This window comes from Theropithecus gelada, chromosome 17 (genome assembly GCF_003255815.1).
Source record: "Theropithecus gelada isolate Dixy chromosome 17, Tgel_1.0, whole genome shotgun sequence".
Lineage (NCBI taxonomy): Eukaryota > Metazoa > Chordata > Mammalia > Primates > Cercopithecidae > Theropithecus > Theropithecus gelada.
In genome coordinates this window covers 61,044,274-61,063,913 of record NC_037685.1, presented here as the reverse complement: position 1 = coordinate 61,063,913, position 19,640 = coordinate 61,044,274, and the positions used below count along the sequence as shown (strand labels likewise).

At 41.7% G+C, this 19,640-nt stretch overlaps 1 protein-coding gene across 1 annotated transcript in view; it reads right to left on the bottom strand.

The window, feature by feature from the left end:
* The window catches only part of MTUS2 (microtubule associated scaffold protein 2), a 624,304-nt gene that overhangs the window by 149,069 nt on the left and 455,595 nt on the right, over positions 1-19,640 (bottom strand). Inside the window, exon 7 of the mRNA XM_025364093.1 lies at positions 15,327-15,425. Coding sequence (XP_025219878.1) covers positions 15,327-15,425 — 99 coding nt within the window. The remainder of the gene's footprint in view (positions 1-15,326; positions 15,426-19,640) is intronic.

Here is a 19,640-nt window from a genome sequence, read left to right as displayed (position 1 = left end):
AGGCGCAGATAGACCCAGGACGCGCAGGCAGAGAACCCCTGCCATTGACAATGGGCTTACATCTCAAAGGCGCGTTCTTTCCTTCGCTCTAGTAGATCACACTCCTAGAGGACATGACACAGACACTGACCAGCACCATCATAAATTCACTCATATTTCAAATGTTTTCTTCCTCCTCTTTTTTCCTCTCCAAGATACCAGGGAGCAACATATAAAACAAATCAGAAAATGTAGCCCCTTTAGTACCTGGTGTACTGAGACAATGTAGAGTAACGGGTTTGTGAATGTGCAAGTGGCCTCATCTTTTAAGGGGAAAGTGGTTAATTGATCTAAATGCTTCTAGTGGTTAATTTAAGGGTAACCATGCTAGCTGGGTGCGGTGGCTCAAGCCTGTAATCCCAGCACTTTGGGAGGCCGAGACGGGCGGATCACGAGGTCAGGATATCGAGACCATCCTGGCTAACACGGTGAAACCCCGTCTCTACTAAAAAATATAAAAAAACTAGCCGGGCATGGTGGCGGGTGCCTGTAGTCCCAGCTACTCGGGAGGCTGAGGCAGGAGAATGGCGTAAACCCAGGAGGCGGAGCTTGCAGTGAGCTGAGATCCGGCCACTGCACTCCAGCCTGGGCGACAGAGCGAGACTCCATCTCAAAAAAAANAGGTGGCGGGCGCCTGTAGTCCCAGCTACTCGGGAGGCTGAGGCAGGAGAATGGCGTAAACAAAGGAGGCGGAGCTTGCAGTGAGCTGAGATCCGGCCACTGCACTCCAGCCTGGGCGACAGAGCGAGACTCCATCTCAAAAAAAAAAAAAAAAAAAAAAAAAAGGGTAACCATGCTAATTTTAAAATTAATTCCTTCTCCTCTTAAAAAGTCATCAGAGATTGCCATGTAACCTCACATATGGCACATCTTAAATTATTCTGACTTAACAGAATAGCAGAATGTGAAATCACTGCTTCACAGAAACTGTCTTTACGATAGCAGAGTACATAATATTCCAGAAAACTCACTTGCTTGTTGTAGGCAAATCAACCTGAATATGCCCTTTATCTCAACATTCTCAATGCTGAAAACAAAACAAATATGACTACCAACTAAACATCGTTAAGAAAAGGTGAGAGATTTTATTGCCTGCATTAAACTCTAAGACACAGCTTAAGACCAAAGATAGATTTTTTTTCCCCCCACAATTGCTGTTTTCCATTTTATTGCTGTGGCTGGTGATTTTACAAAACACTTCAGTGCTTTAATTAATTTGTTGAGGTACCAGGTGCCTGACACTGTTACAATAGAAGGCACTTCTTTTAGAAATCTAAAGAAAATAATAAAACAATTTCCAGCTCAGTGAATTAGAACTAATTGTAACCTATGGTACAGAGAGTCACCTCTGAGCTTGTGGACGTTAGCAGGCGCTCACACTGTCATGTATTTTTGGATGTTAGATTTATTTCTGGGTAGGATAGCTCCTAAGAACGACCACCTTTAATAATATCATCATCATGATGTTAGAAATTATACTCAATGGTAAATGCACAATATAAAAGGATTCAGTGAAATTCTACTCTTGGCACTTACTTTGATATTGGTGTCATTATTATATTGCTTTTACTCACCTATTCAAAATTCCAGTGTTCTACTGAACAACAATGCAAAAAGCTCACCTCTTCTTCTGGGGCCAGCAAACAACCCGTGTTCTGAGCTAAGACAGAGGCTCCCCTGACAACGTCAACTTTTGGGATCAACACACGAAGCGAAAGTTTGGCGGCTCTGTGACACCAAACTACCTTGTGAAACCAATCCTGGTTCAGGACCGGTGGCACTCAATCACTGTCAGAGCACAGATCAAGGCTCCGGCACCTAAGACTTTAGGAAGGAAAAGCTGAGAAACAAAGTTGATTGTAGAGTTCTCTATTGCTTTAAGGTGAAAAGGGTCCTGCCATTCTCTAAACATATCCAGCGTGACTTTGCCTAGGACTAATAATCATTGTACTGTCACTGGCGTACTGTCACTGGCAGTCTTTTGTCTTTGCTAAAAACAGTATTCTTTCTCGTGCTGTCGATCTTTGTTACTACTTCTATAGCTGATTCCCTGACGTACTGTCACCTCCTTTCCTGTCCACCCACATGTCAGACGGTCCCCAGGGTGGTGCATAAAGATCGCAGCTCAGGCTCACTGCCACCTTGGGGATGGACAACTTATGATGAACGAAGATCACTGACACAGCCAGCTTCAGCTGTTTCAGAACAGGTGTTTGCTTCTCATTTCTCTCTCAAGAGCCAGCACATAGTGAAGCTAGAATGCACATCTGCTTAGGAAGCACCAGGTTTGTGGGATAATTAGATGGCCAACTTCTGGAGGGTGGTGGTCACAGGCAGCTCACAAGGCACATGGTGGGCCTGGGATGAGAAGTGGTGTTGGTGTGGTGGTGACCCACTCCTGACCTCTTCCCCATCATATTTCTCACTAGTGCCACCGTGCAGGCTTTAAAGGAGGGGCATGTCATGTTCCCCCACGACACTTTCAGATGTAGGAGTGTTTTGTTATCGCCTCCTTCCCTGCTCCTTGCAGTACTTCTATTGCTTCTGGGTGGTCTCAGGTTCAAAGCAGAAAAGCAGGCAGGCATGCCACTGACCTCACTGTGCAGGCAGCCAGAACCTACTTAGACACTTTCCAAAGAAGACAGACTCTGGTCTCCTACAATGTCTATCTGATTTCCACCCAGCTGAACTAGGAAATGGATATTAGTGAATAGGGGCCTTCAACACAGGGCTTACCAATGGATTCAGAATCTTTAAATGCAGGGAAAATAGAGTAGCATTGCCAATTTTTTACTCACTGGCCCTAGTACACTACCCAACTGTTAATGAGCCTTATCTCCAATGTACTTCCTTTTCTGTGTGAAATATACAAGCAGAAATACCTAGATTAGTGTTTTGTCATGACCTACACACAAAGCTGACTTCACACGCATGCTTCATGTCATGTGCTTTTCGGCCGCAAAACCACCTGACACCTTCTCTTCAGCACTGACTCTGTGAATGAGACTGTGCAAGGCATAGCAGGAAATGAAAAGAAGTAAAGCCCAGTCCTTGCCCTCAGGCAATCCGTTGTCCTGTAGGGACCTGGCCAGGCCTGGCTCTTGGTCTTCTGACTGCCTTGCCCAGGGCTCTTACCAATTAAGCACATTGCTGAACCACTCTACAACATCTCTAACAGATCTCCCTGGTTTGGGCGCATACTCTAAATCTAGAACACCCTCCTGCCATCTAAATGTTACCCCAATCATAATTTTTTTGCAGCCATCCTACTGGCTACATAACTCTGGTCAGGAGAAGATAGAATCCATGCTGATCTCAGTGGCAGCTGGTAACTGTGAGGCCTCCAGGGAGAAGCTGGTGACCTTCTACAGCACAAAGGTGGATGCGAACAGTTTGCGTGCAAAGGCTAGGCATTGCGTGCAAACGCTGAGCACGGGAGAGGACACGGCCTTTGAAAATGGAAAGAAAATATTAAAAATTCATCGGCAGTCATCCAGTCCCTATCCAGAGGATTGTAATGGATGAAAAAGCTTGGTTTAATTTTAAAGCTGGAAAGCTTAACTGACACAATAACAAACAGTGCCGCATGGGAACCTGCATATTTATAACATCAGAGATGGCCCATGACCTTCACACCATAGACAAGAAGGCAAATAATTACAGGACAGAACTTTGATAGCTTCCCACTTGAAGACAAAGCACTTCATGGGTTTGGTCAGCATCATAACAGACGGCAGGACACCCTAGGGAGTCCATGCACTGATTTCTTTGTGGACTTGGACAGGCTTTATTTGTATTAAACCAATCTAAATTTATTTCAGAAAACGCTGCCCAGTGGCCCACTATTTTCCTACTTAGTACTGGCAATGGCTTGGCTGGGGTGAGCTGGTGGTGGGGAGAGGCTGAGCAGATGGCGTGTGGGTGGGGATTTCCTTCCAGCTGGTCCTAAGTACAGATGGGGGCAGGAATTACAAATTTGGGTAGCACCGGGCCATCCCCTAAGTACGCCCTGTAGGAGCAAGGTACTCCCAAGGCAGGAGCAGATTCTTTCGTGTGTTGATGTACAGAAGAACCGAAAAAACAGGAAGCTACAATCAGGGGTTCCAGATCCAACAATAAACACTTCGTTCATATAACCCACTCTCTAGACAAGATAAAACGTGGCATACAGTATTTTCAACTTTAGGAAACTTATTGTTATTTACAAGAAGTACGGGTGCTATTTATCTAGGTAAATCTGAATCCCTTTTTTCTCCAAAGGTAAAAAATAGTGGCTTAATGGTGTTATGACAATTGCCAAATTTTTATATTCAAATATAGCTACTTCTGGCCAAGATGAAGTAAGTGGGATCAGACTTACCCTCTCATTTGAAATCAGCAAAAAAAAAAAAAAAAAAAAAAAAGCCCCAAATATACAAGACAATAGTTTTCAAGACATTAAACTTTAGGCAATGAAGCACAGTGATCCCTGAGAGTCAGAAAACAAACAAGGTGAACCTACAATTGCTGAAGCTCATCACCCATGTGACTTTTCAAACTCTGGTGCAGGGAATCGGGGGACTCAGGTAGAGCCCGGAGGTTTCTCTGAGTTGAGAAAGTGGATCTGGGGGCTCAGGGAGGTCAGGAGTTAGAGCCTACAAGGTAGAGTACCAGAGAGGACTGAGCTCCACCGAGAGCATTCTGAAGATCTGAGGAGTGACCTCGAATTTTCATCCAGGTTCTGATCAGTGCATGCCTGCCTGTGGAAAGAGGATCTCAGGTTGGGGACAGAACTCTGTCAAGGATTAGTGGGACAATACTTAAGAGTCCACCAAAGGCCACAAATAGTTCCTGTTCCCAGCAGCCAGTTTGGAACACCTCATACTTCATGGGCATCAGGTAAAGCATTCAGACAGGTTTTGCTCAGTAGTGTAGAAAAATTGGCTGGGAAGAACTGCGGATCAGTACCTGCCTAATAAGGCTGAAAAGTAAAACCCAGAATGATCAGACTCCTTCCGAGTGACATAACTTCACTCCACAAAAAAACTTAAGAATACTATGGGGGCTAGGCATGGTGGCTCATGCCTGTAATCCCAGCACTTTGAGAGGCCAAGGCAGGACAATGGCTTGAGCTCAGGTGTTTGAGACCAGCCTGGGCAACATAGAAAGACCTCATCTCTACAAAAACAAAACAAAACAAAACAAAACCAAAATTAGCCAGGTATGGTGGTGCACACCTATAGTCTCAGCTGCTTGGAAGGCTGTGGGGGGATGATTGCTCGAGCCTGGGAGGTCAAGGCTGAAGTGAGCTGACATCATGCACTGCACTCCAGCCTGGGTGACAGAGTGAGACCCTGTCTCAAAAACAAAACAAAACAAAACAAAACGCCTTACTAACCAAGAAATCAGTAGTGACCTTTGTAGTAGAATAGTGCGGTGTCTAGATGGTAGCAGGTAGAGTCATTTGTAAGCATGGGGACCGGGATGGGGAACATAAACAATTTTTTCTCAAGACTGGGTGTCCAGATGGGGAGAAAAATGTGTCAGAAATATGAGGGCCAGGGGATGTTTGTTATTCTGGCTTGTTTTGTTTTGGGGAAAGGAGAGATGACAGAAAAGATAGTTCCTGCCATGATTCAATTTACAGGCCAGGAGGGGAGAGGAACTCTCCTTAAATGAGACACCCAGAAAGCTTCTCCTAGGCCAGATGTCATTTGAAGGCCCAAAGGCCTGATGGAGGCACTAACCATTTCAGTTGATTTTCTTTGATATTCAGTAATCTGAATAAAGAAGCATCATCATCAAAAAGAAATGAAGATCCTGGAAAAAGAAAAACTGTCCCTCCCAGACCTCTCCACTGTGGTTATGTAGCATTTCCAAGTTGCCATTCTTTAGGACTCGAAATCCACCTGTGGTGGCAAGACCCTACACTTGCCCTCAGTGACTGCCCCTTCATGTACATACCCTGCTGCTATGAACTGACTGACTGTGTGCTCTCAAGATTTATATATGGAAGCCCTAATTCCCAATGTGATGACATCTGTAAGTGGGGCCTTTCGGAGGTGATTAGGTCCTGAGAGTGGGGCCCTCATGAATGGGATTAGTGCTCTTATAAGAAGAAATATGAGAGCAATAATCTGTCTCTCCCACATGTAAGGCTATGGCAAAAATGTATTCATCTGCAAACAAAGAAGAGGACCCTCACCAGAAACAAATCAGTCAGCACCTTGCTCTTGGATTTCTCAGCCTCCAGAATCATGAGAAAAAAAGTCTATTGTTTAAGTCATCCAATCTATGGTATTTGTTATAGCAGCCCAAGTGGACTAAAACAACTGCATAACAACCATGAACATGAAGAGATACCACTCTCAAGACTATATTATATTACACATTAAGAGGAAGATTATCTTGGGTGAGCCTGGCCTAATCAAGCAAGTCTACTAAAAGCAGAGTTATCTCCAGCTGGTCATAGAGCTGCACGTCAGAGATTTGAAGTCTGAGAAGGATTCAACATACCATTACTGCTTTGAAGATAAAAGGGAGCACATAGTAAGGCATGTGGATGGCCCTATGAGCTGAAGGTTGTCCCTGACTGATAGCCAGCAAGGAAACAAAAACTCTAGTACTACAAGCACATGAGCTAGATTCTACCAACAACCTAAATGACTTTAAAAGCAAGTATTTCTCCAGAGCCTCCAGTCAAGAACTCAGCCTGGCTGACATCTTCATATCAGCCTTGTGATCATTTGAGCAGAGAATTCAAGGTAAGCCACATCTGGATGTCTAACCTACAGAACTGTGAGTTAATAAATAAATGTTATTTTACGAAAAAGAAAGGGAAAGGAAAAGTAGTGAGGATATAGCAATCGAAACTATCCAGAATGAAACACAGAGAGAAGAAATACTCAAAGAAATGAACAGAATATCACTTTGAACAGGAGCTGTAGGGCAACTTGAAGAGGCCTAATATATGTGTAATTGGAGTCCCTGAAGATGAAGAACTAGGACTGAAAATATTTGAAAAAACAATGGGCAAAACACCGCAAATTTGATGAAAACTATAAAAACAGATCCAAAAATCTCAACAAACTTTAAGCACAAAAACGCGAAGAAAACAACATCAAGGCATATTGTAATTAAACTGCTCAAAACCCATGAAAAAGAGAACATCTTTAAAGCAGCCAGAAAAAAAGACACATTATGTACAAAGACCCAAAGATAAGAATAACAGCAGATTTTCCACTAGACATCATTCAACATAGACATAAACAAAACAGCATCTTTAAATATTTAAAGAAAAAAATACCAACTTGGATTCGGAACAAAGCAAAAATATTTATCAAAAGTACAGGTGAACAAAATCCAAAAGAATTCACCACCAGCAAACCTCCACTACAATAAACGTTAAAGGAAGTCCTTCAGACAGAAGAAAAATGATACCAGATAGAAATGTGGATCTACACAAAGAAATAAAAAATACTAAAAATGGCAATTAAATGAGTAACTCAAAAGACTTTTATTATTTAAATTTCTTTAAAAGAAAACTGAGTGTCGATAATCAATAATAATAATAACGTAGTATAGGTTCATAATATATGTAGAAGTAAAATATCTAATAACAATAGCACAAATGCCAGGAGAGAGATGGAAACATGCTGTTATAACATTCTTACATCATGTACAAAGTGATATAATGTCACTTGAAGCTGGAATGTTGAAAGCTAATGACATATATTATGAAACATCCACTGGATAAAACAACCACTAAGAACACAAAAATAAGAGACAGACAGCTAATACATGAACAAAGGAGATAAATGGAATCATAAAAAACTGTCCAATGCCAAAAGAAGGCAGTAAAAGAGGGAAAAGAAAAGAAAGAACATATGGGTTAAATAGAAAATATGGCAAGATGGTAGATTTAATCTCAATTACATCAGTAATAACATCAGATGTATAGGAAAGGCAGAGATTGCAGATTGGATAAAAACGTAAGATCTAATTACATGAGGCCTATAAGAAGCCTACTTAAAAATAAATAGAAAAATAGATGAAAAGGTTAGTACGGAAAGATTATACCACGCTGAAAATAACAGAAAGCTGGAGTGGCTCTATTAACAATGAAAAAAGTAGATTTCAAGGAAAAAATTATTACCAGGGATAAAGAAGTTCATTTCATAATGATAAAGTGGCCAATTCATCAAAGTGATAAACTAAAACTTTATATACCTTATAGAGCTGATTCAGAATATATGGAGGAAAGGCTGATAAAGCTGACAAAGGAAACAGACAAATCTGCAATTACAGTCTGAGATTTCAAGCCCTCTCTCATCTACTGAAAGAACATGTAGAGAGAAAATCAGTGAGGGTATAGAATACTTGACAATGCTTCAGCCAACCTGACCTATGACATTTGTAGAACACTCCACACAGAAACAGCAGAGTAGAAGCTGTTTTTTTAAGTATGCATGAAATGTTTACCAAGGTAGATCTTGTTGTGGGTCTTAAAACAAGGCTCAATAAATTTAAAAGGATTCGAGTCATCTGTGACATAATAAGAAATATATATTTGGTCTCTGCCCCCAATTTCTGACACAGAGTTCCTAAAACCCTTGTACTTTGCTGAGTGATATGAGTGCTAGAAGAATCTTTTGTTCTAACATTTGGTTTTGATCCCAGTTTCTGACACAGAGCTCCTAAATTCCTTGGAATTTCCTGGGTAACAGAAGCATCATTTGCTCTAATGACAGCTTCTCTTGGTGGCCCCTGGATAGTTTCAGGATAGGGACTGGTCACCAGAAAGACCAAGCCATGATTAGAAGCTTGAAACTTCCAGCTCCCTCTCTCCCCTTCCTCCGCGGCTGGAGACTGAGTTAAGAATCAGTCATGTCTGTGTGATGAAGCCTTATCAAAACTCCTGAAGTATAGGATTCAGAGGACTTCTGGGTTGGTGAATGCATCCAGGTATCAACATGATGGAGCGCCCTCTCTCTGTGGGACACAAGCTCCTGCACCCTGGACCTGACTCTATGTACCTCCTCATCCAACTCTTCATCTGTATCCTTCATCATATCCTTTATAATAAACTGGTAAATAAGTAAGAGGTTTCCCTGATTTCTGTGAGTTGTTATAATAAATTATTCAACTTAAGGAGAAGATTGTGAGAACCTCCAATTTGTAGTCAGGTCAGACAGAAGTGTGGGTCACATACACACCTACTATTTGTAGTTGGCACCTAAAGTGAGGGCCAGTCTTGTGAGATTGAGCCCTTAACCTGTGTGGCCTGTGCTAACTCTGGGTAATTGGTGTTATACTTGAATCAAATTGTAGGACACTCGGGTGGTGTCCACAGAGAAGTGGAGAATCGCTTGGTGTGGAAACCTCACACGTGTGGTGTCAGAGGTGCTGTGACGGGAGGAATAGGTTTGTGGTTTTTTTTTTTTTTGAATCATCCAAAGTATGTTCTCCAACCAAATTAGAATTACAAATTAGAGATCAATAATAGAAAGATCCCTGAGAGGTCCCCAAATATGTGCAAACTAAACAATACACTTCCAAATAATCATAGACCAAAGAAGAAATCCAAAAGGGAAATCTGAAAATATTTTGAACTCAATGAAGATGAAAACCGAATGTGTCAAAATGTGTGGACTATAACTAAAGCAACTTGTACAGAGAGATTTACTGTACTAAACACATACATAATTAACAAAAGACCTCCAACCAATGACATCAGCTAATTAAACCCAGTGTAAGCAGAAGGAGAGTAAAAAGAACAGAAATCAGAAAGTGAGGGAAAATGGCAGACGGGAGGCAGGACTAACTTATGGCTCCCACTCAGATGGACAGAGCAGCTTGTGGAGACACACTGGGAACTTTTGGTCCAAGAACTACTGAAGAATACACCAGGAAAGCTAAGAGAATCCACAGACCCTTTGAAAGAGGTGGCTTTTTGCTGCGGGCTCCATGACACAGCTGAAAAACTATGAGTGTCCGAAGTGTGACAGGGGAACGACTGCCCCCAAACACACATCCTCACTGGGGAGCCTGAAGAACCAGATCACAGGAGAAGGATTTGACCTTATCGGGAGCTAAGACAAATTTAGAGAGCTGAGCAAAATATAAGGGTAGGGGAAGCAGTGGAAGAGTCCTGTGGGCACTCTCGAACCCCAGGGAAGCCATTTCTGCCTTTGTCTCTCAGGGGTTCTTGGGGGAGGGGTGCCAGTGGAATTGGGGAAAGATCACAGGGAGAAGGAAACTTCCAGCTGAACTTTGAAACAATTTGCGCAGTTTCCTGGACAGAGTGTGGAGAGGAGGTGATTGGGGAGTACGGCTAGGAGCACAGAAGCCTCTACAGGTTGGGAGGCATGAAACCTGAAAGTCCCGCCTGCTTTCTCAGTAGGGAGGCTTTTAGCCTGGGGCATGTCCCTCTCGTGCTGTTGGGGGGACATGGTGGGAGTAAAACTGGCCTTGTAAGGCCTGTCACTGCCAGCTTTCCCCCTGGTGACCTGCGTGACCCAGCAGAGGCAGCGATAATGCCCCTGGAAACATAATTCCATTGGCCTGAAACCGCACCCCCATCCTGCACAACAGCCCCAGAGAGCCCCCTCTACCAAGGAGAGTCTGAGCCCAGACATGCTTAAATCTGCCCCCACCTGATTGTCTTTCTCTACCCACTCTGGTAGCTGAAAACAAAGAACACAATCTCTTGGGAGCTCTAGGGCCCTGCCCACCACCTAAGAAACCAAATACTTATCATCCAGGTGGCATTAGGGCAAGCTCCTATCCTTCCTACACTACTGCAGCTGAGGCTCTCTTGAAAGTGCCGCCTCCTGGCTGGAGGCCAACCAACACTAAGCCAGTGTACTAAACAAAACTACAACCGAGGACCCTCTCAGAGTCCATTTCACTCCCCTGCTGCCTCCACTGGAGCAGGTGCTCGTTACTCACAGCTGACAGATCTTAAGACAGATGATATCACAGGACTCTTTGCAGACACTCCCCAGTACCAGCCTGGAGCCTGGTAGCTCAGCTGGGTGGCTAGACCCAGAACAAATATAACAACAGCTACAGTTCGGCTCTCAGGAAGTCCTATCCCTAGAGGAAGGGAGGAGAACACCACATTAAGGGAGCACCCCGTGTGACAAAAGAATCTGAACAATAGCCCTTGAGCCCCAGATCTTCCCTCCAACATAGGCTACCCAAATGATAAGGAACCAGAAAAACAATTCCGGTAATATGACAAAACAAGATTCTTTAACACCCCCAAAAGATCACACTAGCTCACTAGCAATTGAGCCAAACCAAGAAGAAATCTCTGAATTGCCAGAAAAATAATTCAGAAGTTTGAGTATGAAGCTACACATGGAGGCACCAAAGAAAGGTGAATACCAACTTAAAAAAAAAAAAGTTACAGGGCATGGATGAAAAAAATCTCCAGAGTAATAGATAGCATAAATAAATAAAAAACAATCACGACTTCTGAAAACGAAGGACACACTTAGATAAATGCAAAATACACTGGAAAGTGTCACCAATAGAATCAAACAAGCAGAAGAAAGGAATTCAGAGCTCAAAAACAAGACTTTTGAATTAACCCAATTCAACAAAGACAAAGAAAAAAAAATTTTAAAAAATGAATAAAACCTCCAAGAAGTTTGGGATTATGTTAAATGACCAAATCTAAGAAAAATTGGTGTCTCTGAGAAAGGAAAGAAATCTGAAACTTTGGAAAACAAATTTGAGGGAATAATCAAGGAAAACTTCCCTGGTCTTGCTAGAGATCTAGATAGCTGAATACAAGAAGCTCAAAGAACACCCAGGAAATTTATTGCAAAAAGATCATTGCCTAGGCACCTAGTCATCAGGTTATCTAAAGTGAAGACAAAGGAAAGAATCTTAAAAGTTGTCAGGAAAAAGTATCAAGTAATTTATAAAGGAAAATCTATCAGATTAACAGTAAATTTTTCAGCAGAAACACTACAAGCCAGAAGGGATTGGGGTCCTACCTTTAGCCTTCTTAAACAAAACAATTGTTAGCCATGAGTTTTTTATCCAATGAAATTATGCTTCATAAATGAAAGAAAGATACAGTCTTTTTTCACACAAACATATGTTGAGAGAATTTGCCACTACCAGGCAGCACTACAAGATCTGCTAAAAGGAGTTGTAAATCTCGAAACAAATTCTCAAAATACATCAAAATAGAACCACCTTAAAGCATAAATCTTAAGGGATGTATAAAACAATAACACAATGACAAAAACAACAACAACAAGGTATTCAGGCAACAACCAGCATGATGAATAGAATAGTACCTCACATCTCAATACTGACATTGAATGTAAATGGCCTAAATGTTCCACTTAAAAGATACAGAATGGAAGAATGGAAAAGAATTCACCAACCAAGTATCTGCTGCCTTCAAGAGACTCATCTAACAACACATAAGGACTCACATAAACTTAAGGTAGAGGGGTGGAAAAAGATATTCCACGCAAATGGATACCAAAAGCTAGCAGGAGTAGCTATTGTTATATCAGACAAAACAGACTTTAAAGCAAAATGTTAAAAAAGACAAAGAGGAACATTATATAATGACAAAAGGACTAGTCCAACAGGAAAATATCACAACACTAAATGTATATACACCTAACACTGGAGCTCCCAAATTTATAAACCATTTACTATTAGACCTAAAAAAATGAGATAGACGGCAACACAATAATAGTGGGAGACTTCAGTACCCCACTGACAGCACCAGACAGGTCATCAGGACAGAAACTCAACAAAGTAACAATGGACTTAAACTATATCCTAGATAAAATGTAGTTTGTGGATATTTACAGAACATTCTACCCAACAACTGCAGAATGTACATTCATCAGCACGTGGAACATTCTCCAAGACAGACCACAGGATAGGCCACAAAAGTAGTCTCAATAAATTCCAGAAAATCGAAATTATATCAAGTACTCTGTCAAACTGCAGTGGAATAAAAATGGAAATCAACTGCAAAAGGAACCCTCAAAACCATGCAAATACATGGAAATTAAATAACCTGCTCTTGAATGACCGTTGGGTCAACAATGAAATCAAAATGGAAATTAAAAAATTATTTGAACCGAATGATAACAGTGATACAACTTATTAAAACCTTTGGGATACAACTAAACCAGTTTTAAGAGGAAAGAAAGTTTGGAGCATTAAATGCCTGCATTGAAAAGCTGAAAGAGGACAAACAGTCTAAGGTCACACCTCGAGAAACTAGAGAAACAAAAACTAACCAAACTGAAACCCAGCAGAAGAAAAGAAGTAACAAAGATCAGAGCAGAACTAAAGAAAACTGAAAGACAAAAATAATACAAAAGATAAATGAAATAAAAACCTGGTTCTTTGAAAAGATAAACAAAATTGATAGACCATTAGCAAGATGAATCAAGAAAAGAAGAGGGAAGATCCAAATAAACTTGATTAGAAACAAAACAGGAAATACTATAACTGATACCACAAAAATACAACAGATCATTCCAAGCTACTATGAACACCTTTACATGAAAAACACAGAAAACCTAGAGGAGATAAATAAATTCCTGGAAATATACATCCTTCCTAGATTAAACCAGGAAGAAATTAAAACTCCAAACAGACCAGTAATAAGAAGCAAGATTGAAATGATCATAAAAAAAATTGCCAACAAGAAAAAGTCCAGGACCAGACGAATTCACAGTTGATTTCTATGTGACATTGAAAGAAGAACTGGTACCAATCCTATTGACACGAATTCAAAAGATAGAGAAAGAGGGAATCCTCCCTAAATCATTCCATAAAGCCAGTATCACCCTAATACTAAAACCAGGAAAGAACATCATAAATAAAAAGAAAATTACAGACCAATTTCCCTGATGAACATACATGCAACAATCCTCAAAAAAATCCTCGGCTTCCCACAGAGCTGGAGCTGCGGTCGGCCAGTCTCCCGCAGGGTGAATTTTCTTTTCCTTCCAAAGTGTTGCCCTTTAGAAATTCCAGATTTATGCAGGGTCCTCAGATCTGATCTCTCACCCAACTACCAGGCTTTGTCTCCTGTCCCTCACATTTACAGCTTTAATCTATTTTCCATAAATTTTTAATTAATCAGCAATTTTAGTAAGTTCTCTATTCTCCATGCTTTTGGGTTAACAGTGTAGCAACTAACAATGCAAGTTTGGAATACAGATTGCTTAGGTTAAAACCAAGGCTCCATTACTTATTACCTGTGACTTTGGGCAAATTAATGAAATGTCTGTGCCTCAGTTTCCTCACATGTAAAGAGAGGGGCGATAACACAACCTGTCTCACAGAGTTATTGTGGACGTTAACATTAACGTCAATTAACATATTTAAAGAGCACAGGACAGTACCTGGCACGCAGTCAGAGCTCAAACATTAGCTGCTATTAAGGCCACCATTTTTGGGCTTAAAGAAAATGTTTTGAGGTTGCATTGCATACTGTTCTACAATGGCAGGAACGTCTTACAATAGGAATATTCTTCTTTTTCTTTTTCTTTTTTTTTTTGAGATGAAGTCTCGCTCTGTCACTCAGGTTGGAGTGCAGTGGTGTGATCTCGGCTCACTGCAACCTCCACCTCTCGAGTTCAAGTGATTCTCCTGCCTCAGCCTCCCAAGTAGCTGGAACTACAGGCGAAAGCCACCATACCTGGCTAATTTTTGTATTTTTAGTAGAGACAGGGTTTTGCCATATTGGCTAGGCTGGCTAGAACTCCTGACCTCAAGTGATCCGTCCCCCTTGGCCTCCCAAAGCGCTGGGATTACAGGCATGAGCCACCACGCCTGGCCAGGAATATTCATATTAAACAATTTTTGACTTTCAAGTAACCTTATGTAGTTTGTTCATATCTGAATAAATGCAAATAAATGGTTTCCTCATTGACAGACTAACAAATCATTTGATACCCATTATCTCTGTTCTTCTTCCTTTTAGACAATATTATTTCTTGAGGTTAGATCTTTAAAGTCTATTTTTCAATTGTAAATGATTTCTACATGCTATTGGAATAGCAGATACCCCTACACAGAGAAGATCCTCCCACTTAAACATAGCATAGCATCTTGTTTTTTTAAGATAAAATGATGTGAACAGTTGATTCATTTCATCTAGAGTCAGAAAACATCAGCATATGTATGTCAAGCTCTGGAACAATCATGTAAATCACATGGGTTGGCATTGCTCCATTAATGACATCTGAATAAGATAAATTCCAAGTTCAAGTCATCTCCCCAAGTAACACATCATATTTCCTACATACCTGGTGAATGAAGCTTGGTGGCTGAAGCTGCTACTCTCTTAGGAGATGAAACAGTAGGTTTATTCGTCTCTTGATCTTTCTGAGTGTCTTTCTTTGTTCCTATGTATAGTTGGAGAAGAAAAACAGAAAGAAAGTAAGCTAGTTAAAACTGATATGGCAATATAAATTGTGGAAAGGGTGGCTTCACAAAAGTCAAACAGATCAACAAAAGAAATATTTGGGTGATTTGTTGCTATAGTCACCACCCCCTGTGCTTGAGGAATGACACACTTGTTTATAGGAAAAAGAATTTAGTTTTGAGTGGTCAGGGGAGGAGTAAGGACACTGCTGTCTCCGATTTGATGAAAAATATGCCCTTCTCTGAAAGTCACTGCCACCCTAATGACCCTGACCAAACTATCTGGGAATTAAAATTTTACTGTCCTCAGCCACCAACTTAGTCTGCCTGCCTGTCTCTGCCTAAACAAATTTTCAGAAGACGGGGAAGGATGCTGTAGCTGCATATAGCTGCTAATAACTTTGGCATCACCCGGAGCCAAGCCACGGGGGACATGGTCCAACTCTAATTAATTTCCATGCAGCGGGTCCACAGAGGTGACCTAGAGAGCCTTTTGGCTCTCTTGGCTGCAGCTGAGCCTTCGTGGAACTTGCTGCCAGAGCTGGTCCAGCAAAAACATGTGGACGCTCCTCACATTGTGTCCAGCGATACCCGGGGCACAGTGCAGCTTCTCCTTTGTGTTCTAGGCACAGTGCTCACCTTCACATCTCCTTTGTCAGAAAGTCAAAGAGCAGTGGATGGGAGATTAGTGAAATCACACAGACCTAGATTAACCCAAACCTGCCTTGGCTTCAGCGCACTGTTAGGTCATTTCAAAAACAAAACTTGCTGTGGTTCCTTAGATGCACACCATGAATGTCACCCCCACGCTCACCCCCAAACCCTGAGACCTCACTCTTCTTTCCAGCGGTAACTGCTGCTAGCAGTTTTGTGTTTATTCTCCCAGATTTTTTTCTAGGTATTTATAAATGTACGCACATATACAAATAGAGCTACTAGTTAAATATATGAACTAAACATTGCAACTTCTTTTAACCTACCCACATTTTTGGAGATCTTCTTCTTATCAGTGTATTTACAGATTTTTAAAAAAGAGCCACATCATATAGATGGGCAAAGACATACTGTAATTCAGTTCCCCGTGGTCTTATGGATGAGCATGTAGATGGTTACGAGTTTAGCTAATGAAATAGCTTCATGTGCTGTAATAAACACCCTTCTACTTGTTTCTTGGTACACACAGACCAGGATCTTCAGAGGACAAATACACAGAATTGCTTTTGCTGGATTGAGTCTGCTCTTTTGCAGTGTTGCTATGCACAGTCCAATCGTCCAACAAAAGGATCCACTAATTCATATTCCCAACAAACAGTGTCTGAGAACAGCTCTTCCAACATGCCCCATGCCCTACTGACACTGAAGTCTCAATCATTTAATCGATTCATTTAATTAAGCAATCATTTAATTATGATATGTGCCACCATATCAGATGGTGCAGCCCCAGATGACCTCACAGACACTGTCACTGTCCCTGCCCACATCTGCCAGCCACAATGCCAGCCTTGTTGGTCCCCAAACATGCCATTCTTCCTCCTGTGGCTTGAGTTCCTCTGCACAGAATATTCTTTCTCTAGCCCTTAAGCATGGCTTATCCATCCATTCAGGAGGTCTCAGCACAGCCACGTCTCCTCACCACACCTGGTGCTCCAGCTAACGTGGCCCTCTCACCACCTGCCAGTTTCCTCTTCACCCACTTCATTCTTCCTCACAGCATTTGTCACTGCCCAACAATCTATTGTATCCTCACCTGTTTGCTTAGTGTCTGTCTTCCCCACTAGAACACAAACTTTGACCCAGATAGGGTGGCCCCTCAGTGTGTGCCCCTCCAACTTCTGCTCTCCTCTGGGCTTCTTTCCAGGCAGGTTTGCCCAGGCATTTCAGGGCTCACAGAAGGCTGGACCTTCCAAGTCTGGAAAGCCCAGTCACTGCACTCTGCTGAAGTCACAGGGACCCCTCAGGGTACCTACTATATGGCTAAGCTCCCCATTCTCTTCCTTCACTTGGCTTTGGTTTTAGGTATCAACCAATATGGAAAGACACTGAGACTCCTAAAAGCTGAGAAGGGAAATGTTAAAGTGCCCAAATCTGCGCTAAACCTAATGTTTTGTGCTGAAAGGGAAACTAAATATGATTATTTATGTAGCCTTTCAGTGTTTTTCATTCAGCTTTCATGGAGTACAAATTGTATTGTATCAAAAATGCAAATATTGATAGTTTGGACCCTGCAATTCCACTTGTATAAATCTCTCTTTGAAACACTTCTAAAAGTATGCAAAAACATAAATTATGATATGTATAACATAAGTTATATGAACTGTGATATATTCAAACCAGGGACTACTATGCAGCCATTAAAAAGGATATCATAGCTCTGTATTGTACTGGCATGGAAAGCTGTCCATGATAAATTAAAAAGTTAGTTGAACAGCATGCATGGAATCATCCCATTTTTATAACACAAAATGTCACCTGTATTATGCTTACAAGTAAGTAAAAATATCTGAAAGACAGGCACCAAACTTTTAATAGTGGTTACTTCTAAGCAGTAGGATTTAGGAGTTTTTACTTTTTATTTTAATATGCTTCTACATTAGTTCCATATTTTGTAATCATCACACATTACTTGTATAATAACTAATAAGCAAAAAGAAAAGGAGAGAAACCAAACCAGTAATGAAACTAATTTGTCTGATCCATAGAAGGATGAGGAGAGATAAGTCTTATCCAAGCAATCCTATAGCAATAACTCAAAGCGAAAGTTTCACCCTCCCTTTGCTGGCAAACTTTACCACAGGAACACAAGGCCACCTGGAGAACTCTTGTATGGTCCAGGAATTATTGATGGCACAGATAATTACAGCGATGAATCAAGACCTTCTGTTCTTCTTGCCATTTTTTCTTTACAATCTACACTCAGCATAAATGTCTTCTAAATACACGGTAAGCTTTCATTTCACTCGATGAGATCTCTGAGTGTCTAGAAATGCTAGTGTGGTCTTTGGTCTCATGTTTTCCTACTGCCCCCCGGCCATTGCCTCAGCCTTCTTGGTTACTCTGTCTTCTCAGCCTTCTTGGTTACTCTGTCTTCTTTCCTTAGACCTGGAACAAGGTATTCCCAGTGCAGCCTCCGCCTTCTCCTGCCCAATCTTCTGAGTGAGCTTATCCACTCAACAGGCTCACATCACCGACTTACGTACACTGATGACCATATCTGTGATTTCCAATCCAGGTGGGCCCAGGTATCTCTCCTGGGATCCAGACCTATTTTCAGTTGCCAAATAGACATTACTCCTTATCTATTAGATGACAAAAACCATTGTTCCCCAAATGGAGCTGGTTAGCTTCTTCTTAAACCCATTCTCTGTCCTGTACTTTGTTTCCTAGTCAATTGTCCTCCCAGTCACTGAAACCAGAAACCAGTCAGTCTTCTTCTCCATCCTACCATATCTAGCAGTCACGAGATCTTTCTGACCTTCAGTAGCTCCTAAGTCTGGCCCCTGATTCATTCTCACTTTGTACCTCAGCTCAGTCCTCATCATGTCTTGCTGGTACAACTATAAACTTCTCTTCAGTAATGTCTCTGTCTTGTGCCTTAACCTCTGAATCTTTACCTAACTCACCCTCCTTAGCACTGCCAGAAAAACCTTAAGCCTTTAACAAGATCCCGTGATTTTACTGTTAAAACCTTTCCAAAGCTTACCCTGGGCTTCAGAAGGAAGTCCCAACTCTGTGGTGTGGGGAAAGCACCCACCAGGATCTCCTGTCCTCTGCCAGGTGCCCCTGCTGTTTCCATGTGACCCTGGGTGTCTCAGCCTGTGCTGTTCACGGAGGCCGAGTGCTCAGCCTCTCCCTGGTCTGCCTGGCCCACTCCAGGTCATCTTCAATTTCAGCTCCTTCTGTTTTAGTTTTCCCATTACCACTGTAACAAATTACCACTTAGCAGTTTAAGACAACACAAGTTTATTCTCTTCCAGTTCTGGAGGTCAGAAGTCTGAAATCAGTCTCACTGGGCTGAAGCCAAGGTGTTGGCCAGGCTGGTGGCTTCTAGACTCTCCAGGGGAGAGTCCATTTCCTTGCCTTGTTTGCCTCTCGTGGCTTCCTTCATTCCTTGGCTAGTGGCCCCTTCTTCCATCTTGAAAGCAATCACTCCAATCCCTGCTTCCTGCATCACGTCTTTCTAATTCCTCCTGCCTCTC